At 44.7% G+C, this 22,731-nt stretch overlaps 3 protein-coding genes and 1 long non-coding RNA gene across 4 annotated transcripts; 1 reads left to right on the forward strand and 3 right to left on the reverse strand.

Moving 5' to 3' along the window:
* Positions 1–30: 30 nt before the first annotated feature.
* LOC118232243 (caspase-6-like) lies at positions 31–5,938 on the reverse strand. Its single transcript, XM_035427038.1, has 8 exons — positions 5,824–5,938; positions 4,697–4,738; positions 4,117–4,159; positions 3,698–3,847; positions 3,097–3,173; positions 2,679–2,854; positions 2,420–2,570; positions 31–1,689 (listed from the first exon to the last, which is right to left on the reverse strand). The coding sequence occupies exons 1-8, from the start codon at positions 5,849–5,851 to the stop codon at positions 1,451–1,453; spliced, it is 906 nt and encodes a 301-aa protein (XP_035282929.1). The 5' UTR covers positions 5,852–5,938; the 3' UTR covers positions 31–1,450.
* Positions 3,310–20,240, forward strand: LOC118232244. Its single transcript, XR_004766238.1, has 3 exons — positions 3,310–3,447; positions 19,479–19,604; positions 20,162–20,240. It is a non-coding gene; the product is annotated as an uncharacterized LOC118232244 (long non-coding RNA).
* cfi (complement factor I) lies at positions 6,855–12,685 on the reverse strand. Its single transcript, XM_035427030.1, has 12 exons — positions 12,532–12,685; positions 11,401–11,791; positions 11,143–11,284; positions 10,572–10,762; positions 10,307–10,417; positions 9,719–9,820; positions 9,444–9,485; positions 9,093–9,220; positions 8,692–8,795; positions 8,265–8,545; positions 7,937–8,038; positions 6,855–7,796 (listed from the first exon to the last, which is right to left on the reverse strand). The coding sequence occupies exons 1-12, from the start codon at positions 12,589–12,591 to the stop codon at positions 7,579–7,581; spliced, it is 1,872 nt and encodes a 623-aa protein (XP_035282921.1). The 5' UTR covers positions 12,592–12,685; the 3' UTR covers positions 6,855–7,578.
* Positions 14,989–22,378, reverse strand: LOC118232241 (dnaJ homolog subfamily B member 14-like). The gene is made up of 8 exons (XM_035427034.1): positions 22,158–22,378; positions 20,250–20,424; positions 19,222–19,367; positions 18,553–18,738; positions 17,481–17,569; positions 16,558–16,667; positions 16,095–16,267; positions 14,989–15,902 (listed from the first exon to the last, which is right to left on the reverse strand). Exons 1-8 carry the CDS (start codon positions 22,288–22,290, stop codon positions 15,778–15,780), a joined length of 1,137 nt encoding a protein of 378 aa, XP_035282925.1. The 5' UTR covers positions 22,291–22,378; the 3' UTR covers positions 14,989–15,777.
* Between the last annotated feature and the right edge of the window lie 353 nt (positions 22,379–22,731).

Here is a 22,731-nt window from a genome sequence, read left to right on the forward strand (position 1 = left end):
CCTGTACATCAAAAATGAAACTGGAGCAAATGACACGTCATTTTCATTTTATTGCACGTCTTACAGATTATTAATCAGACAGGATTTCAAAAGGCTGTTGTACTTTTAAAATAGGTCTCTCAAACAGATAGTGTGCTTATTTATACGTATAAAAAAGTACAAATTCCATCCCTAAACAATACAAAAATGACATGCATATTAACCAGTCTATTTGCAGTTGTGTTCAAGAGTTTGAATCAAGTTTGCAGAGGTTATGAACATTCAACAGGCAGTTAAGACAGTCACTAATAAATCTGCAATTCTGCACCAAGCAATTAATTCATAACAGACACGGCCTTGTCAGTTTATTAAGTTTGTTTAACTATTTTTATGCAAATTGCAGCGGTTTATGTTGACCGAACGGACTAGTAACTACTAAAGGTCTTTACCAAATTTTGGCTGGTTGCCAAAGGCAACCAACCTTCACGTGCTTCATCACAGACCGGTTCTGTTCTTACGCCGATTACAATCCTTTTAGAGACTAAAGCTCAGCCATTTTCTTTGCCCTAACACAGCTTATGATTGACGTATGAAATAGCAAAATGGAGCTAAACAGGCTTTCGCAATAAGATTTCACGTTTAGACCGTGTTCATGTAAAATAGCTTGTCATCTTAATCATTTAGTTATGATTATCTGATGCTGCAAACAGATAGCTACAATTGTAACAGCTAAAATCTCAGGAGAGGTGATGTGTGAAGGTACAGGTAGATACACAAGTTAGATTTTGGCTTTCATATTTAGAGCCCATTTCTAATTCACACTTAAAGCCCAATTTCCAATAGGACACTGGATAGGGTGATGACAATTAGGACTCCAAGATAAAAGTAATTTTAAAAAAATTCTTAAAATTGAAATCAATTTAGACATCTTGTAGGTTAAAATGCAATTTTGGATTAGGTGACAGGCGATTCACAGGATTCCAGCATTTGAATTAAAGTAAATATTATACAGTCCTATAATATTATACTCTCCATGGCTTTATCAATGATTCATTTTTAAAATCACACATTAAGACAGATTCATCATGTGAATGTCTCAGAGCATAACAAACTACCCAAATACGGAAATTCCCTTTTTCGTGAAACAAACTCAGACTTGATCACATAAAAAGCTTAAGAAGAAAGTTAATTTCATATAAATTGAAAGCATCTTCAAGATAAACAACTGAAATCTCATTTACCCCAGTTCGATCTCCCTGCAGGTTCTTTAATGACAGTATTGCTACAAAACCTCACCCCTAAATTACATAAACCACCACCACCACCACCACCACCATGGAATCTCAAGTAAAAGGAAACAAATCAGATTTATTCTAATTGTATGTGCACCTTGTTTTTTTTTTGTTGTAAAAAAAACCCTGAGGATTTTTAAAAACTTATTAGTTTTTCAGCCACTTGCTGGGTACAGAGGTCAGACCTTCTTGGGTCTGAAGTAGAGTTTCTTGGTGAGCATGGAGGAGAAGCAGGGCACCTGCTTTTTGCCGATGGCGCTGGGGTCGGCGCTCCGACCCACCCTCCGCATGGACACCTTCCTGTTGACCAGCGTCAGCAGCTCCGTGAACTCCAGCTTCCCCCCGAACTTGTGCAGAAGCTGGCAGAGGTCCTGGATGTACCACGAGCCGTTGATGGTCTCCCTGTGAGAGTAGTACCCTGGTGGAAAGAGAGAGAGAGAGAGAGAGAGAGAGAGAGAGAGAGAGAGAGAGAAAGGGCAAGTCTAACTGCAGGTCTCTTTATCAGATAAACGGGGCGAAGTTTATAGTATATTTTGCAAACATGGCAGAGATGTTCTCATCATTGGTGCATTACCAAGCACAATACACCACATTCTGTCCTTTTAAAAAGTACGGCCTTTGGATCGCTGAACTGGTTGATACCAATTTGTCTTTTTACCGGGTATGATGTCATGATGTAAACTATGCGGAACACTTGGCTTTTATTTGCTAATTGCTATGAAATAATTTTTAAAGGAAATGTCCCTTTTCACCTAAGGACATCAAATATCACTCTAGCCTCCTGATAACACAGAAAATAACTTAAAAGAAAACAAGTCGCCTTGACCTGGGAGGTGGTTACAGAAACCATCGAAAGAAAATTCTGTCCATAGTCTCAACAGCAAGCAGAAAATACAGTAACAAACCCTTGAAATAATTAATCTTCTAATTATTCTAATATTTACCCCAGTTTTTTGGGTGGGTCCTGTGGCCCGTTTTTCCAGTGCTGAAAGTTTCTCTCAGCGCAGTGCTGTTCACTGAACTCTACTTCCTATATATGCTCTATGGTGCCGTAAACTGAACTCTACTTCCTGTACATGCTCTATGGTGCTGTACCCTGAACTCTACTTCCTGTACGCGTTCTATGGTGCTGTTCCTGCGCGGCTCACCTTCCGCCACCGAGTAGCACATGAGGAAGTCCGCCCCGGCGGGCAGGGTGCAGACCACCCCCGTGTCCACCACCACCTCGTTAGTCTTCACCTCGTTGTCCACCACGTCCATGGGCGTGACCGCAACGTCGTGTTCTTCACCGCGGCACGCCTGTTTAAACCGCGGAGAACGACACTTTACCGCTTACCGACGTCTGAACGAGAGCGGATCGAGCAAAAAATGAAATGAGTAAAACTGGCAGGAGCGACAGTCAGTCACCTGGAAAATGAAGATTTTGGGTTTTCCCACCAGACTCTTGCACTTGTCTCCCTTGAACAGCGCGGCGATTTCCTGGATGCTGAACTTGCCGTCGTAGGCGTAGATGTGATCGTTCTCGCCGTGGCTCAAGAACACACAGACGAAGCAGTCAGCGTCAGTGTGGTTGGCGTTTGCAGCTGTGAAGCACAGGTGTTTATGCGAATAACGGAACCAACGCACAATAGCTAAATCCATTTTACTTCACAAATAAATCAAAACTCTTTTGGTAGAGAAGACAACTTTTCAAAGTGCATGCACACTCGCACATCACACGTAATTCTATAATAAACATAATTCTATAATAAACGGTCATTATAGTGAGCCATTTACATAAACAGAACAGACCCAAGACAAATTATAGACAATAATAATTGTTTACCTTCCGTGATTACATCACAAACTTCTGCCATTTTGAGATTGTCATGTGCCTTCACTTCGAAATTCAGCTCCTTTAATCTGAGGCATGAACAGAACAAACGTACATTCTTTGAACTTTTTGTTATAGTTGTTGCTGTAGCTCAATTCATCCTGCCACTCTCTTAATTCAGGCACGTGTGATCAGCGTTCCCCTACGCTGCACGTGCACGTGCACGAGAAGCCGCCATGTTCGGAGCCACCATAAAAAGGTACAGATTCACTGCAGAGATCTGCCTTGCCCTCCTTCGGCTGGCGAGTGACAGCAAACGGGCAGGAAAAGTCTCTCGTGAATCGCAAATACGTTGGGCATCGGGTAAGTCAATGAAAGCAATGAGAAACATGCCAAATGTCCAATCCCCAAATCAACATTGCAGGCTAGCAAGCGACAGAAAGTAAGCGAGCATGGCGTTTACTGTACTGACGTTTGTGTCCACGAGGCCTGTGAATTTGCGCAGCGTACACGAAAATTAAACATAACTAGATAAATGTTGTTCAAGGGAGTATTGACAGTGGTTTTATGTGTTCGTTTAATAACACCACAGAAATGAAGAGCTGTACTGTACCTCTTGGCGAGATTCCAACTATCGGAATTGGTACCGTGGCGCTCGGGCATGCGTAGTTGCCAAAAGAAACGCTCCTGATTGAAGATGAGAGCCAAGCCGCGTCTGTTGTGATTCATGGCGTACTCCTCTGCGGGGTCCAGGTCGTCATGTCTTAAGAAAAGAGGCACATTATCCTCCTCCATCAGGTGGAACTAGAGGCGGGCTGCTTCTTCAGGCTACACTACCAGCTACACTGTAGTTTCAGAATACTGGACCTAGATCAGGGACATGCACAACTTACTTAGTACTAGAATACAAATCACAATTATCACGTAACTGAGCCAAGATTTACATTGTACACAAAGTCATTCATTACATGCAGACTCCAAAGGGGACATTAACAAACAAACAAAAAAAAAAAAAAGAATAAAAAAACTTACCCACTACTGGAGGCATCAACTTCTGTAATGTTTCCAGACTTGGCTAAAATAAAAGATGTACATTTGTAAGGGTATAAGTAGCCTACAAAATTTAGTGCATTAACACTATGAACTTCTATTCAACCAATGCAGCAAGAAGAATTATGAATTTGACAGTTGTATTATTGTAGTTATAAAACAGAATGTAAACCTAAATTATTAGACAATGGCGTTTAATCATGCTACTATATTTAAAAACGATTTAAAGTGACAGCGACTGGGGAATTCTTGTCCAGTGTCGCACAAGAGGGTAAACCTGTCCTTATTCGGCTGGTTGCACAGGAAAAACCACACACGCATTGAAGGAAATCAGAGAATTTCTGAGGTTAGAACAATAACACGTCTCTGTCCCCTCCATGCAAGGATGGAGCGTGCCGTGTGGTCGGCGATTTGCGTAAAGGAGATCAGAACGGTTCATTATTACTATTATTTAAAAAAAAAAAATAATAACAGTCAAACAGTTCATGCATAGTTCAACGTGTTCGCACGTTATTCGAAAATTTGCGTCTTTGGGTCAATGAAGACGAAAAAGCAGTCTTACCTGTTGTCTGGCCTATGGGTTTACTATCTTGTTCAACCCTCCCTGTAGAAGTTAAGATACAACTGAATTATATTTATTTAAACAGCTCAAAGAAAAGAAAATGATTTCAAAATGACATAGCAGTGTGTCACGACATAGACTATTTGTACATTTTGTATTTGTTGCGATTGTATACAATTCATACTTCATTACAGTTTATTTCCTTAACATTAGCAGTGGTAATGACAGATAAATCTATAGGGAAACATGGAAACGTCTCTGGAAATAAGCGATCATATCCTCAACGACGTTCCAATGAATGTAGTTCGGTCTAAACATTTCTAAGAATATGTTATTAACGTTGAAGGATTCTCAGATAATTACAGAATTTCCACGTTGAATGTGTGGCGCACGGCGGCTACATTTCCCATTTCCGCTTCACTTACTGAACTTCCTAACGAGCCATAGGTTGTGTACTTTAAAACCGGTCGTTGCATTCTCGTCTATTGTATTATAGCACTAAGCGTGACACAACACCCACTTGCAAAGCAACTCTTTTAGTATATGTTTCAGGCTACCCAGTAAAGAGGATACGATGAGATGGGCTTTGGTTTAACAGTCGTCGAGGTAAGGATTTATCCAAATGGGAGGTTAAGCTAGCTAGCTAGCTAGGAAAAGTCGTTCGTAATCACGATACTCTTATAGAACACCTTCGAACGTGAATGACTGTCATTCACGATTCTATGAAGGCAACTTACTACTTAGTTTAAATTAACTACGAAATAACACATTGATTTATAGCACAGTTCTGATTTTATGCTAGAGCTCTCGCTTAGCAACACCCTGGTATTCCGTAGCTATAACCCTTTTATTGGTTTTCTTGGTGCTTTCAATGTTAGCACTTGAATATCTAGATGACAATGCGACCGGTAGTAACCTGCACTTTTATGGCTATTATGTTAGACAATGGAGCAAGCTAGTCATGAAAGATCTCCAACCAACGTTGATTGATACCGAACCAGGCAGAATCTAACTGCTGAAAAAGGAACACATGGGAAGTACAGTTTTGTACAGCCCCAATTTAAGAGAAATGTGTTTAGTTTAGGCTTCACGTTAAGACAGAATGATGTTGAATCGAACTGCCTTACCCTGAGGACGATCACCTGAGGTATCCATGAGAGTTCCGTATCACACAACGATTCTGACACAATGTAACTCGCTTGGACGATCGAGCAAATTTAACCAACCTAAATGTTTGAAAAACAACGCCCATTGACGTGATTGGCTGAGGGTCAGTGCAAGAAACGCCACTCAAGCAGTGGTTCAGTAAAGTTTCACATCCGGACACTAGCGTCGTCTCAGGTTACAAATCGAGATGTTCAGTTTTTAAAAACAAAATAAAAAAAAACAGTTTCTGTGAGTACATATGAGTCAGGATGATGCGGTTTACTAAGATTGTGGGCATTGTTATGCTGAAACAGGAAAGGGCCTTCCGCAAATTATTGGACAAGAACAGAATTGTCCAAAATGTGATTGTATGCTGTAGCATTAAGATTTGCGTTTACTGGAACCAAGGGGCCCCGCCCAAACCCTGAAAAACAGCCCCAGACCAAGGGAGTCCAGATACCTTTGGCGATATAGGATATTTCTGCCTATATGGTTTTACTTGAATATAGTAATAAAAAGATGAAAAATAATTGAGAATGTCCGTTCAAAACGATACACATCAATGATCTACTTTCATGCAAACATGACTTTACTAATAGAAATAATTAGTAAAGGCCAGTAAACTGTTGAGCCGCCAATTGTCCAGTTACTTTTTCTACCCTAAAATGGTGAGACTGTGTATACCAAGGGCTGTAATTCCTACATGGTTCGCCCGATATGTATGTAAATGTAAATGCCCTTAAATTAAAGCTGAAAGAAAAAAAAATGCCCCTCATATTCATCGTTTCATTTCAAATCCAATGTGCTGCAGTACAGAGCCAAAACAACAAAAAATGTGTCACTGTCCCAATACTATTGCATTTAACTGTATACGGAGAATTTTTGCATACATTTTATTCCTGAATTTACTTTAAAAACCCAATAATGTCCTGGGTATAACTGACCAGGGCTAACAGTTTCACATGGTGCCAGTAAGTGAACAGAACACAAAGTGGAAAATGCAAATGCAAAATTAATTTCATAATCCTTTCATTTCAGTTTTTTTCAGTTGAGCCAAACGTATTGGAATAGAGAGATAACAGGTGCAAGGATCACCTGCAGTTAAAAAAAAATATTGTAGTGAGTGGGACACTTTTGCAGTGTCAAGGCAGTTAACTTCAGCATATGTTGATGTCTGTCTGGGCCCATGGCAGGTAGTGAAGGTCCAGTAGCTCTGCTCTTTGAATGGTATCTACGGTCCTGGGTGGAACTGGGTCGGAATGGTGACCTTCACCTGCATATGGCACGCTGGAGGAACCTGGTGAAAAATGGCGGTCGATCCATCTTCACGGTATCTTCTCCCTTTCAAGTCTGGATTCACATTTTTCCCTCCATTTTTTTGAGGAAGTGGCATCTGGCACCACTCTTGACAGCCAGAGACCGGTTTATGGTGTATAATCCGAGACAACTCCCGAAGAAAACCCACAAATTGTTATTACGTAATAATTTAACTTTTATTGCTTCCCGTCAATCCTGAGATGCATTGATGGATATGTTATTTAGGCTATCAGTGGAATATACCTAGCGACGTAACATTACTAAAGCTGCAGAGATAGTGTAGTGTAGATCGCGATTAAAGGATATGACACGGTATCTATTCTGACAGTTTTTAAGGAAACTCTGTTAACTCATCCAGGCCGCGCGAGCTTCACAGCGATGAGGACGCCAGTGTTCCATCAGATCTTCTGTCTGTGGCGCTACACGTTGTACCTGCTGATGGTTGACTTGCCGATGTGTGAGCTAATCCACTCGAAGTAGTGAGCCACTTTGGTGTAGACACCCGGGTGCCCGGCAATGCCACACTTATCGCCCCAGCTGACTATGCCCCACGCGTACGCCACCCCCCTGATGTCCTCGCACACCAGCGGGCCCCCGGAATCTCCCTGGCAGGTGTCCACACTTCCGTCCAGCGAACCTGGGAAAACAGTGGACGCCCAGTTAAATGCCCTTTGACCTGGACTGGATGCTAAATCCGCGGACTTGGCCATCTTTTACAATGCACTCATATTCGTTAAAAATAATAATAATAATAATAAAACACTCCAGATTTCATACCTGCGCACTCCATTCCAGGGAAATATCGAGAACCATAAATCCCTGAGCAGTTGCCCATTATTTCTATGGTTGCCCATCTAAGAGAAACTGTCTTCTGGTCATCTGTGGGGGAGATAAAACAGAAAAATATTTAGCTAGGAAACAACTAGAAAGATCAGGAACTTTTACCAAGCCAATCATGTACCTCCAGCACACACACCAAAGAAATGATTGCTATTATAATACTTCAATTGATATTTATTCTTTTAAAAATACGTAGTTATTGATGGTGGACCAGATCATTCATATGCATTTTCTGAATATTTGAGCTGATGAGACCATTACATACCGCCCTGTCGACCCCATCCAGAAATGGTGCATTTGTCGCCAGGCAGAAACTGGTACTCGGACCAGGGCACACACGCCGGACCAATAGCAGGGTTGTCGTGGAGGCATTTCGTGGTAAATGGCAGCTTTTCCAGTTGCAACAAGGCGATGTCATTCTGATAGGTGGTGGGGTTGTACTGTGGATGAATGATGACCTTTTCGACTAGGGCAAGGTCAGTGGAGTCCTGTTTGGTCAGCTTGCTCCAAAGGGAAAACTTAACTTGGTACGCTTCCGGCTTGGGCCTCCAAAGGAAAACCAAAAATCGATCACACACACACACATTTCAGGTATTACATAATTCAAGAAGCATTATTTGTAAAATCAAACCAATGGAGTGTATGACCTTTTTACACTTTTCTGTTGGAGATGAGTTTGAAAGCGCACATACCGGACACAGTGGGCTGCAGTCAGCACCCAGCAGCTGGAGATGTAGATTCCTCCACAGTCTATGGAGCCACTTTCCTGTATAGCTACCTGCCAGGGGAACTGGGTCTGGAAAGGGCCAGAAAATACACATTTTTCTAAGAAGCTGTGGGGAAAATCCATTGGGAGCTGGAAGTCCTCTCTAGCAAAGTCAAACACAGATCTATTCCAACAAGAACCAAGTATGCAGCAATGAATGGCGTAGTACTATGGATGTAGTTCTTAACGATCCAATCACAAAGTTTAAAATAATAACTTTAAATTTTTTTCTTTTTTTGTGGATTTGAATAATCAGAGGTTCTCATTTAATTGTGAATCAAAGTTAAGATAAAATTTTGACCGAAATGAAGAAAAATAAGTAGCCACCCTGCCAGCTTCTTCTCCTCCAACCACACGCTTCCGTCTGTGTGGCTTTGAAGGACTGGGTAGAGCCAGAGTCTTATTGGATATCCCACAAACTAACGTCTCCACTTTCTCCCGGGCAATTTTAATCTCTGAAACGAGACGAGGAAAAGAAAGAATTAATTGCACTCAACGTTTCGGTCTAATGAAATGCATCTGATAATAACGTGTGTGTGTGTGTGTTTGTGCACGTGTGTCTGTGTATGTGTGCACAAGTATTTGTGTGTGTGTGTGTGTGCGCACATGTATTTGAGTGTGTGTGTGTGCGTGCACACATGTATTTGAGTGAGTGTGTGTGTGTGAGAGCATAATTACCCCGCTTTATGGGTGAAAGGACTTTTTCTTTCTGTTCGGTATCTGAAGAGGAACAGAAGGAAGATTATGACTGAATACTGCCTCTACTGGCGGGTGAGAGTACTGCTCCAATTAGAGATCAACATTCCAATTAGTGCTACCTTATGATTCACAATTTGCAGGAAAGTAATGAATAGATGGACAGTGGCATGATTACTTTTTCATTTACTTGATGGAAGAGAAAATAGAGGAGATAGAAATAGAGAAAACAAAATGCAGATTAAGCTCTCATTTACCAATTATTTCATCCTCGCCTCCTAAACAGTCAACAATTCCGTCCATTTTGGCATCCTGGGGTATGCAGACATCAGTTTTGCAGTGATATCCACTTCTGCAACCTATCAATTAGGAGATATCAGCGGTAGGCAGGGTTATATATGTCCAGAGGGGTGGAAATCTAGGTTGAGAGATGTTTTGACATAAACCAACTAGGCCAGCCCCAATATAGCTCGGGTTTTACCCAGATGTAGCCTGCGTATAGCCTAGTTAGCTAGAAAGCTTTCACTTTTCAACCAAACGTAGCCCAGTTTTCACCTGAATGCCTAGACTGTGTTTCAGCGACTATTCACAATGTTTACTGGGAAGTGTCCTGGCAAAGTCTCCAACATGCCTCCTAATCATTCCCATCCTCCAGAATAATTGTCTCAATAATTCCCTCACCAACACGGTGGATGAGAGATGAGCACAAAATGGCCGTCGTGTGTCACGCAAATGGCCTATCATGGCATCCGAAAGCCCAATTCAGGTTTACGTGTGAACGTACATATTTGTTTTTCACCGGGAGCGGGCTTTCGAAAGAGCAGAGCTGGCCAGAGCGTCCTCACCTCTGCAGCACATCTCATCACTGTTGTCACCGCAGTCGTTGAGGCTGTCGCAGGTGCTGGTCAGGGCGATGCACTTCCCGTTGACACAGGTGAACTCTGACCTGGAGCAGACTGTGGAGAAAATGGGTTCCTCTGTGAGAGAGTCTCCACGAGGCATCGCTTGGTCCCCTGTCTGAGGTGCGTGGCTTCACCGGTCACCGGCATCACTTAAATCACATTTAAACAAAGTGTAGCAAAGCAAAGAAGAAGAAGAAGAAACAAACACCTCTCGTGTGCTCGTAACAGGTGGCAGTTGCAACCATGGAGTCTTCCTCCAGCTGTCTGCGGGGACCTAGAGTGCACTCAGCCAGGGAGCCCTCCAGCCCTGTGCACTGCATGCTGACACACTCTCCTGGCCAGTCCTCCGCAAGACTCCTGATCTGGCCGTACTGGAGAGTCGTGGCCTCTTCTGCACCCCTGTGACGCAAGAATGTTATGTTACTTCCTGCAATTTCCAGAGATACCACACACTGCTTTTATCTTCTACAGGGGGCCCGCACTCTGAAGAATAACTTTGGTGTTTAATGGGCAGAAATCTTGATGATAAAACAGTGTGTGCTTCTGCATGGTAGAGTTTCAGTTTTTTTCTACATTTTTTCCACTTTTCCAGTTATCCGTGTGTTAAACTTTACTGTATCACATCATTCGCTCTCTCACCAACACTGGAGATGTTTTTTTTTAAGAGAACGTGAGTGCGTTTCTTTCACCACGCGACGCTGCCTGAGGCGAAGTGAATGTGGTGGAAGCGGGACACAGATGTGTACGAAACGGCAGGAGATCAGACCGCAAAGACCTACATGCGCTGATTTTTTTTGTGCCTGCACACGACGTTGGCTGCCAGCACGTCCCACCCCTCCCCGCAGACGAGGACAGTCCCGTTCTGGGGAACCTGCACCGCCACCACATCGCCCTCTCTCAGGATCGTCTCGAACGAATCACCTGCAGCAAACACGCGAGATGGCAGAGTGGCGTTTCTCAGTGGCTGCGAAAGACGAGACGTGCGGACGAATTCAGCGCCAAGGTGCCCGTGGGAGGGGGCAAACTGCGCTCTTTACCTTTGCAATCGTGGCCAAGGTGAGAAAATGCGGTGGTCTGTCGGAGGCATTCCACTGCCTTCACCTGGCAGAAGGAGACGTAGCTCCGCTTGTTGTTGCTGCACACTGGCGCCCCCTTGTGGCACATGTAAGGAAGCTTACACGTGCAGGTGCCGCCAATGCATCGCATCCAGGGCGGACAGAACGCCTTCTGGCAAGACAGCTGCGTGAAGCGCTCCTTCAGACAGTGCCCGGAGCTCAGGAACGGGTCCTCTGGGGCCGGAGGATCTGTGGCAACCGCGGGAGCCGTGATAACCGTGGCAACTGCGGGAGCCGTAACCGTGGCAACTATAGAGACATTGGCTGTACTTACTTCACCGCGCTGAGGGCTATCTTCATCCGGTGGGCTTTCCTGTGTAGGGCAGGAATGAGCGGGGATCACTTTCTGGGGGAGGGAGCAATACCCCTAGTCTGAACGAATTAGAAACACACCAGCTTTCCCTTTGCCTGTAAAAAGACCCGCCCACTCCAGCAAAAGACCTGCCACTCGATGCGTCAGCAGCAAACGGCGCGAAGGGGAGGGGTGGGGAGAGAGGGGCGCTGAGGCTGAGCCAAACTGTTCCACGTGCTGCAAGCCCTGCTTTCCTCTCAGCTCGATCTCCAGCGTTGAGTAAACATAGCGGGTATGAGCCTTGCACTCCACGGTCAACATTCCGCTGGGTGACTCTAATCACCACTGTCATATTATTTTACCAGTATGTATTTCACTGCAATAACAACCTCTTTAGAACACGTAGGCTACCTGTAATGACACTGCCATGATTTAATAACACATTCACAGGACGGGAGGACATAGTGCAAAGGCAAAGGCCAAATAAATTATTTGCTCATCATCTAGAAAATAGAACTGACAGAGCGAATGACCCCAAATGCCCGCTTAGAGCCAATGAAAAAGCTACGACTGAATCCTACTTACAGCGGAGAGTTCAAACACCGTGTTATCTCGATCTTTATAAAAAAAATTTAAAAAAATGTACCAACCAAAACCCTGCTTGAATATGTGCAGTAATATTCATATAATTCGTCACGAACAACTAATAAAAATATAAAATGCTACATCTCACATCGGTGAAGTGCAAGGCGTATATTTACCGCAACTCCGCTTCCAATGAGCAATGCGATAAACAGGTAATAATACGCAACCGCCTCCATTGCGAATCCGTAGTACACTGACACTCGTCCGAAAGCTGCCCGTGTACAAATGCGCTGTAATGCGATTAATGATTAGCTGCAGTCAATACAGAACACTGACATCCCGGCCAACGCAGACTCCAAAAACTTACCGCGTATCTGAAAAGGCTGCTTCTGCTTCCCGTAATCTCATTGCATTGCATAAGATAAAGAGAAAAAACAAGCGGGGGAGTATGAACTGAACCTACCATGCAAGAATGATGCCGCTAGGAGAACTGCAAAAACAAAGATAAATATTCATAGATTAAATTCTCTGATGGGAACTTCATACCACAGTTCCCCCAATACTTATGTTAAAAAATAACCCTAAATCTACAATATGTCTATAGTAAAATATTTCCAGTTAATTTATTCCAGTTAAGCCTCAATAATGGTGCAAGATGCAGTCCTACATAAGCTACATGGTCAAAAGAATGTGGACACCTGACATCCAACATCTCATCCAAAACTATGAGCATTAATATGGAGTTGGTCCATCCTTTACTGTTATAACTACCTCCACTCTGGGAAGGCTTTATACTAGATGTTGGTGCATTGCTGCAGGGATTTGCTTCCATTCAGCCAGAAGAGCATTAGTGAGGTCGGGCACTGATTGGGCGATTAGGCCTGGCTCGCGGTTGGCTTTCCATTTTGATCCTGAAGTTGTTGGTGGGGTTGGGGGTCAGGGCTCTGTGCAGGCCAGTCAAGTTTTTCCACACCATTTTTGACAAAACCATTTCTATATGGACCTCGCTGTGTGCCCAGCGGCACTGTTATGCTGAAACAGGATAGGGCCTTCCCCAAACTGTTGGGGAAGCACAGAATTGTCTATAATGTGATTGTATGCTGTAACATTGAGATTTGCCTTCACTGGAGCTTAAGGGCCTAGCCCAAACCATGAAAAACGGCCCCAGACTAAGCGTTGTCCAGATGCTATTGGTCATACAGTGTACGTGATATACAGATATATAGTTATTATGGTAGAAACACAATTACGATTACTCAAGAGTATTTGAGAGATATGGTATTAGCTTTTCTTAAGTACTCAATAATCACTTCAATACCACACAATCAAGAGCGGTTTTCACCCATTGTTCAGCCTTTAGACGTCCTTTTGGCAGTTTTGTTTGTATTTTCACTTTATTAACCATTAACTGCATTGCAACATGCCGAGCTGCTTCAGTACTGACAGCCGTGGGAGTAATGCACTGAAAAATGCCAGTGTCGTCAGGATACCACAGTTCATGCAAGATTCATCTCTCTGCACCTCTGAGTGACAAACAGAGACTGCTGTGTCATCAGTTTCCAATCAGGAGCCCTTGAGTTAACCACAGACCAGCCTCCTGAGTGGCCCCTGACTCTACCTGGTGCTTATTACAGGTAAGGCCCCAGGTCGGGTCACCTGGATAACACGTTAGCCCAGCGCTTCCCAACCTCGATCCTGGAGGCTCGCCGTGTATGCTGGTTTTTGTCAAACACAATCGCTTGATTGGTTAATGTTGCTGAGAACATGTGGAATCTCTACCATAATTCCGTGGTTCTGCTTTATTTTAACACAACGCAGGGCCGGGAACAAAATGGCGTACTTGCCTACTGTTGAGTATACAAGTTGGGGACAAGCTGCATACTCAACAGTAGGCAAGGGATGTTGGCTGTTTCAGACACTCACCAGTTCAGCTCATTGCCATTCGCAGTCAGTGAAACTGCAGTTATTTTACACAGAAGGACTCGGGTTTCCACTCTTAACAAACAGAACCCAACTTATTTCACCGACCAGCTTGTAACTGATTTCGTTAAAAACTGGAAATATTTGCCTTATAGTACATACAGAACAGGAAGTGAAAGCACAAGTTGGTAGAGCAGCTAATTAGTAAAGACAGGTGGGCCAAATTAGGGTTGAAGTGAAAACCCTTCAGGATGCTAGATCTCCAGGGACAGGGCTGGGCAGCCCTGCTCTAGCTGTTGAGTGAGATGTGCTTTGTTAGGGTTAAAGTGAAAACCTTCAGGACGCTAGATCTCCAGGGACAGGGCTGGGCAGCCCTGCTCTAGCTGTTGAGTGAGGTGTGCTTTGTTAGGGTTGAAGTGAAAACCCTACAGGACGGTGGATCTCCAGGGACAGGGCTGGGCAGCCCTGAGCTAGCTGAAGGAGCTTCAGGCATGAGGACTGGTTGTACCATAAAAGCGATGAAAAGAATGAGAAGGTGAAACAAAGGAAACCAGACTGGGAGTAATGACCCTTTGGAACACTGGGAGACTGAAATGAAACAGACATTGTTTGTTGTGACGGAACGACACAAGACAGATTTACTTGACATTCAAGAGTTCAGACGTATGGACACAGAAACCACATTTCAGATTAAGCATAACAAAAACCAAACATATTACAGTAATAAGTTAAACTTTATTCGAATATTCTTTTCTGTCGACGAAGATGCATTGTTTTCTAAATATCTGCATAATTACCATAATTATTCTCCATAATAACCTCAGATACTAAAAAAAAAAAAAATCATAATTTTGTACACGACTCAGTGAATTAAACGGTTAGACATGAACGCTCTGTGCGATTCAGTGCACTGTCTCTGGCCAAAATGGCGGCCCAAACTCCGACCGCTGTATCGTTTCCTTCACGGTTGCGTGTCGGCGAGCAGCAGCGGAAGCTTCCGGAACGCGCGCTTCTCCGCGACGCTACGAGAGAGAGAGAGCGCCGCTCGAAAAATCCCCTCCAGGCCGTGGGGTGCGCACCCCAAACGAAACCCCAAAAGCACGTGTTAGGAAGAAACAAAATAATTATAATAATAATAAGAATAATAAATGTTAAGTCAGGCAAAGTAACCGAAACCAGCAAACCGGAAGATTCAAAAGACACGTCCGCGGAGAGCCAACAGTCTTCACGTGAGCGTTTCTCCCGAAAAAAAAACACTCTTCTCCACGCAACAGAGAGGGAAGGTGCCGTTCACAGTTTCTCTTAAGCTAGCTTCTTCTTTTTTTTCCTTTATGTGAACGACGATGAGTCAGGAGCCAGAGGGAGGGCCTTCCGCCGTAAGGCCTGCTTCACGTTTCTCTTCATATCTATGTTCATATTAATCATCCTTTTAAAAAAAGTATACCTATGGGCTTTCTATATATATATATATTTACGCTGTAAAAGCCGGGAGGAAGGGCGGCTCATGCTCCTTGATACAGGCTGTTCAGTCTGTCCAGCTCTTTGCAGTTCTCCATGTTCATAAGCTCCGCCTTCCTGCGCAGGCGCTCGTCCCGGTACACCCGGGCGGCGTAGGTCAGCTCCGTTTCTGCGGGCGGAGAGGGAAGGAGTACGGGACACAGACAGGAAGTTAATCCCAGCGCCAGACCGTTTTAAATCCCAGAGTGCTTGAGGAGATTAAGTTACAAACAAAAGCGGACGCTGTTCAGTATAATACATTTTGCATAGCTAATAACAGTTACGAAAATTAAAAAATTTTAAAAACCGGTTGCAAACTTACTTGTTTGTCTCTCTTTCCAGCAGTTATTTCTGACATTAGCGATGTAGTCCTCTTCCACTTCCTTCTCAATTTTCTTCAGCTCTGACCCCTTGTACTCTGACTTGAACTCCCTGGCGACGTAATAATTGACGTGAAGGTTCTCCGTCTGTCGTTTGATGTTCTGTCCCGTGGACCTGGACAGGAAGTAAACAAAAAAAGAAATCCTCCAGTGGACACGGGGTAAACACAGAAGTGACCATACAGAGGACAGGAAGTAAACACAAACATGACCGTACAGAGGACAGGAAGTAAACACAAACATGACCGTACAGAGGACAGGAAGTAAACACAAACATGACTGTACATTGGACAGGAAGTAAACACAAAAGTGAGGGTACAGAGCGTTGCTACTCCAGTAAAAAGTGCCCTAGGACTGAGCACTTCTACCGTTTAACAGGCGGGGCTGCCAGGCGCTGGAACGTACGGTCGCGGGTAGAGGCTGTAGGGAGGCGTGGACACCATCATGTGGCTCAAAATGGACACCAGGATCATCACCAAGATGGGCATGAGCTGGATGAACATGGAGAAGCCACCCTGGAACGAAAAGAAAAAAAGAGCACCACAGTCAGACTGTGTGACCGAACCCGCGCGGTCACATGTGAGAGGTTAGCAGCGCTGTGTGTGCATGGTTGGCGGCGCTACGAGCAGGTGGTTAGCGGCACTGTGTGTGAGCGGTTAGCAATGCTGCTGTGTGTGCAGTTAGCGGTGCTGTGTGTGAGCGGTTAGCAGTGCTGCTGTGTGTGCAGTTAGCGGTGCTGTGTGTGAGCGGTTAGCAGTGCTGCTGTGTGTGCAGTTAGCGGTGCTGTGTGTGAGCGGTTAGCAGTGCTGCTGTGTGTGCAGTTAGCGGTGCTGTGTGTGAGCGGTTAGCAGTGCTGCTGTGTGTGCAGTTAGCGGTGCTGTGTGTGAGCGGTTAGCAGTGCTGCTGTGTGTGCAGTTAGCGGTGCTGTGTGTGAGCGGTTAGCAGTGCTGCTGTGTGTGCAGTTAGCGGTGCTGTGTGTGAGCGGTTAGCAGTGCTGCTGTGTGTGCAGTTAGCGGTGCTGTGTGTGAGCGGTTAGCAGTGCTGCTGTGTGTGCAGTTAGCGGTGCTGTGTGTGAGCGGTTAGCAGTGCTGCTGTGTGTGCAGTTAGCGGTGCTGTGTGTGAGCGGTTAGCAGCGCTACGTATGAGCGGTTAGCGGCACTGTGTGTGAGCGGTTAGCAGCGCTACGTATGAGCGGTTAGCGGCACTGTGTGTGAGCGGTTAGCAGTGCTGCTGTGTGTGCAGTTAGCGGTGCTGTGTGTGAGCGGTTAACGGCGCTACGTGCCAGCGGTTAGCGGCGCTACGTGCAGGTGGTTAGCGACGCTACGTACGTCTCTCTCCTGCCGCCTTTCGCGGCGGCTCTGGCTGGGGTGCTGCTGGCTGTGGTGCGCTCGGCCGTTGCTGTACGTGTGCGCAGCCGCTGCGGAAAGGATTAGAAACACGGAGCATTAATCCCGCCATCAGCGCTTAATGCGCCTCAGACACTGGACACATTACCATCCCAAACACAATGCCTCAGATACTGCCTGCATTACCATCCCAAACACAATGCCTCAGATACTGCCTGCATTACCATCCCAAACACAATGCCTCAGATACTGCCTGCATTACCATCCCAAACACAATGCCTCAGATACTGGACACATTACCATCCCAAACACAATGCCTCGGATACTGCCTGCATTACCATCCCAAACACAATGCCTCAGATACTGCCTGCATTACCATCCCAAACACAATGCCTCAGATACTGCCTGCATTACCATCCCAAACACAATGCCTCAGATACTGCCTGCATTACCATCCCAAACACAATGCCTCAGATACTGCCTGCATTACCATCCCAAACACAATGCCTCGGATACTGCCTGCATTACCATCCCAAACACAATGCCTCACATACTGCCTGCATTACCATTAATGCCAGTATTGTAGATTCTTTTAACTGTTTATATCTTGTCTTTTAAGCTCTGTTCACCCCAATTCCCATTCAGTTTCTACTGAATATGGCGAACACATTTGAACTGAAATGTGAATGTCCCCAATTCTACTCTCGCCTCAAATCTCCCTACTTCAGCTGAGCTTCCTTATATTAACAATTCCTTTGTGATTTCTATTTATAAGATGGCCTTTGAGGACCAATTTATAATTAGCAAGGATTGTCCTTCTACAAAGGGGCAACACATATATGCGCTTTATTAGAAACACTGTTAATACAACTATAAGGAGCAAGCTCAGAAACGGACATGTGCTAACTGCAGAACTCATTTTGGAGCCCACCTGCTAATTGGAATGCATTAGTGTGCTCCTACACTCCTACATTTTTCAGTTTAGGAGCTTTTTTTTTTTTTAAACCACAAGTGGCCCCTGGGAAAAAAAAAGATTAGTAAAAGGCGGACATACTTGAAGGGAAGCCGCCCCCGAAGAACATGTTGAACAGGTCCTCGGGCGTGATGTCCGCCTCGAACCCTCGGTGGTAGTCGAACCCTCCGTGACCGTGACCGGGGGCGACAGGGTCCTCTCCTCCCGTCAGGTCGTACTGCTTCCTCTTCTCCGCGTTGCTGAGCACGGCGTAGGCGTTACCGATCTCTGCAGGGGTGGAACGCAGTACACGCCTCAGCTGCCGCCAAAAACGCCTCCCCACCCCCCCCCCACCCCCCCCGCCTCGATCCCCCCCCCCCCCCCCCCAAAGCTCAGCACTCAAACCACATAAGCCGGCTCATAGTGCTTCATATATTGTACACGGTAGTTTGCGGTCATCTTTTTAAAGGGCTATTCTACAAACAGCAACACACTGCACCGTATAAATACTTCCCTTGTCCATTTTTTTTTAGCAAATTTATTTTCTTTATTGTAACCATTATAGTTATAAGCAGAAGTATTTTTGTGAGCACTTCTAGACTGGTCGAGATCTATGTGTACAATATATGTAAGCACCGCGCATCAACCTGTACACCATACCATGTCTATACCTTATACATCTATAAGACGTTTAACTTCGGCCCACTGGGGTGTTTTACTGCACCCTAGTGGTGGAGAAAGGCACTGCACTGCTGCAGGAGGCTTCATTACTTTTGAAGGCCTCTGTCGCCCCAGGAGCGTGGTTCTTGTCAGGGTGAAACTTGAGAGCCAGCTTCCTGTAGGCCTTCTTCAGCTCGTCCTCATTGGCCTCTTTATCGACACCCAACACTTCATAGTAGTCCTTGCACTTCTTAATCCTAAACCGAAGCAACACAGAGTCACAATGAAGTAAATCACTCACTGCAGATAAAGCATAAGCACACACTTAGCCACCTGAGTTCCAATTACTAATTTTTCATTTTACACAGAACAAAGGATCTCCGATCAGCGCTGTGCAAGTTGAGCTGGTCAGGGCCACATCCTGGATCCATGAGCCGAGAAAACAGGTCACCGTGACAACTGTGCGTGTGAACGAGAACCTGCTGAGGATACAGGTGCTCATTCCGATACAGTGCAAACACACGCCTGAAACAGCAGCTGCCTCCGGATTTCAGTGCTATAAATTGCATATACACTATACACCATACCTGACATGTATATTTAGAGTTTATGCAGGTGCATAGAATATGTATTTATCAAACTGAGGTAATATTAATTAACTATTAAATTGCTGCAAATTCTAGCAAAAAAAAAGAAGCATTATCATGTGGGTAGCAGGCGGCCATGCCTGTGGACCACACTGTTCACCATTTAACCAACTGTGTTCCATTTGACTAAAAACAGTTTCAGAGACGAGCACAAACACACACTCACTCACTCACACAGACAGACACACACACACACACACACAACACACACATGCACACACAATTTAGGCATTGCAGGCTGGGAGAAAATATGGGTCAAATAAAAAAAGAGAGTAAAGATGTGAACCCAAAACTCCTCTGACACTGGGTGCATTAGTTCAGCCACAGCAAATGCCAAAAGCAGCTTTTTAAAAAATGATTCTGGCTTCTAAGAGAAAAACACAAAATATCCCCACTCTTGACAGTAAAAATGAACGAGGGACCCCTGTGCTAAGACCGAGCGCAGGAAGAGGCGAGAGGGGTTAGGAATGAACGACTCGGCGTCACACGCACCTCTGCACCCCCTCCACCTGCTCCTTGCTGAAGCTCTTGGCTGCCTCTCCTCCTCCCGTTTCCTGGCTGTCCCGCTCCGGCTGTGATTGGCTGCCCTCGGAGCGGTCTTCCCGCCTCCGGCAGTAGGCCCCGTTCCCTGCGGCGCTCCCGTTCCTCATCAGCGCGTCCAGCAGCACTGAAACCAGGACACACACAGCGGCGTGAGACTCCGATCCCAATGCAACGTAAGGTCGCGCCGAGGCCGCTGGGAAATGCAGTGCAGAGTTCAGCACCCCATGTTTAACAGTGCACAAGCTATGGAAGAAAACTACATTACCCAAAAACCAGTGAGTGCAATGAATATGGTTATGGCAATGAGACAGATCGGAATTAGAATTGTAAAACAATCAGGTCTAACTGGAATGTATCAGTTTTTTATTCTTTTTTTCCTGAGATGACACCAGAACTGGAACATGATGCTGACCCACACTGTGCAGACGTGGCAGTAAGGGATTAGATCAGCAGACATTGCTGGCATGTCTGGCCTGCAGGGTATCTTTCAGCAGAGGGACCAGGCCTCTGTGTCACTGCACAGAGCCCTGTGAGCGTGAGAGACAGCCACAGTGGGGTCGTGCCACATGCACACCAGCAACTGATGCTTTGATGCATTTCCCAGTGCACCCCAGAGAGCTCTAATCCCATTTGTCAAAACACTTGATGAAACGAACATATATATATACAATTTAACTCTCTTTTTTAAAAACATATAACATCTAAGGGCAAAAATAAACCATTTGCTGGATTTGGCTAATTAACTGCCAAAATCCCCTTGTTGGAGTAAATTAGTTGCATATGTCCATAGAGGATCTACTGTCCATGCTTGGAATATTCAACATCGTAGTCTATATGTCCAATTTCCAATCAGCTACATCCATACGAGACGATTCAAATGATCGTGAGATAGAGTTCCCTTGTTAAAAAAAACGGACAGAGGACCAAACGGAAGTCAACGATGGTGACTTAGCTCAGTTACGTTTCAGGCAATCGTGTCATAGTTAAACCAATGCGTTCCAATGCTAGCTAGTGATTTTCTGCCTCTTCAACTGATTCCCAAGGCATCAACCCTGCCCAGTTCGACTTGACCCACTCCCCATCTTTCGGTTTAAGAACACTGCCCCGTGGTTCTTACAAAGCCATTCCAATCAAGTGAAATAGCTAGCTACTCCCATGATGCTAAACCTGGTCTGGTCATGCATCGTTTCTCCAGCTAGCTCACGAACATTTGAAGCTTAGACTAGCACGCCATGCAATAAATAAATAAACAAACAGACCAAAAATACAGCCCCGGCTGAACAGCGTTTATTCCGCTTGATTAGGCTTTAGCTACAATGGCAGTTAGGAGGCACCGTTAGCTAACGCAGGCAAACTAGCTAGTAGCACAACAGCAAAATCTTGACATGTCAGTACGTTAGCAAAACGGATATGTTACTCATTTGACAAATAGTGACGTTAATTTCCTTGTCAACACGCTCTCTACCCATCAGTCTAGATGGTTAATTAATTTAGCCTAGTTGTAGACATATAATAAAAATTGTCCCACATGCTAATAGCCATTCAGACAGCTAGCCAACACAAGTCTATTACTACTAGCTAGACTAGACTAATGATATTCTTATCACACATCTAGTTAGCTAGCGAGGTAAACTAGTCAACCAGCTAGCTACAGTGAGACAATAACATGCAGTTAATTTAGCAAACACTAGCCCCACTTTGCTGATAGCGTGCCACAATATTTCTTCCCGATGCCTTGTGTAAATAAACAAGCATCGGTTAACTATCTGGCTAACCACAAAGCTACACGTCGTAAGCTAATGCTTACAGCCGTTTTGGTTAACAGCGCTAGCTCACTAGCTAGCATAGCTGGCTTACCTCTCGCTTTATTCGTCGGATACAGTTTTTCCGCTTTATTAAGAAATTTCACTGCCTTCTCCTTATCCCCTGCTGCGAGTGCGTCCGTTGCTATTTTGATACATTTTTCTGCTTCGTCCCTGTTCCCTTCCATTGCTTTTCCTTACCCCCCCAAACCTTAACATTAATCTGAGCCGACTGCATCGACTGCAAACACACAGTCCTTCGCCAGTGATTGCACAAGGCACTTTCGTTAGTAGTTGATTTGGAAAAAAATATTAATAGTAAAGTTAGCTGTGTAAATTTGAATAATTAATCTTTTTAATGGCGGTAATTACTTTGTGCAGTAATACATGTGTTTTTACACTTTTCCGATTTTGTGACGAATCGGCTGCCATAGCTAGCCCTTGTACCATAGACTGTATACTATGTACCTGGTGTTGTCGCATATGGTATCGAATTTTTTATGCAATCTATGGTCGCATGTTAACAACCGATGTCTGCCTCAAAACTGTTGCGGACTTATTTAACCTCAAAATGCGATGTACTCTATTGGACCCAGTAGCCTATAGCAAGTCTGCTGGCTGTGATGGTG

Source organism: Anguilla anguilla, chromosome 7 (assembly GCF_013347855.1).
Source record: "Anguilla anguilla isolate fAngAng1 chromosome 7, fAngAng1.pri, whole genome shotgun sequence".
In the NCBI taxonomy this organism is placed as follows: Eukaryota; Metazoa; Chordata; class Actinopteri; order Anguilliformes; family Anguillidae; genus Anguilla; species Anguilla anguilla.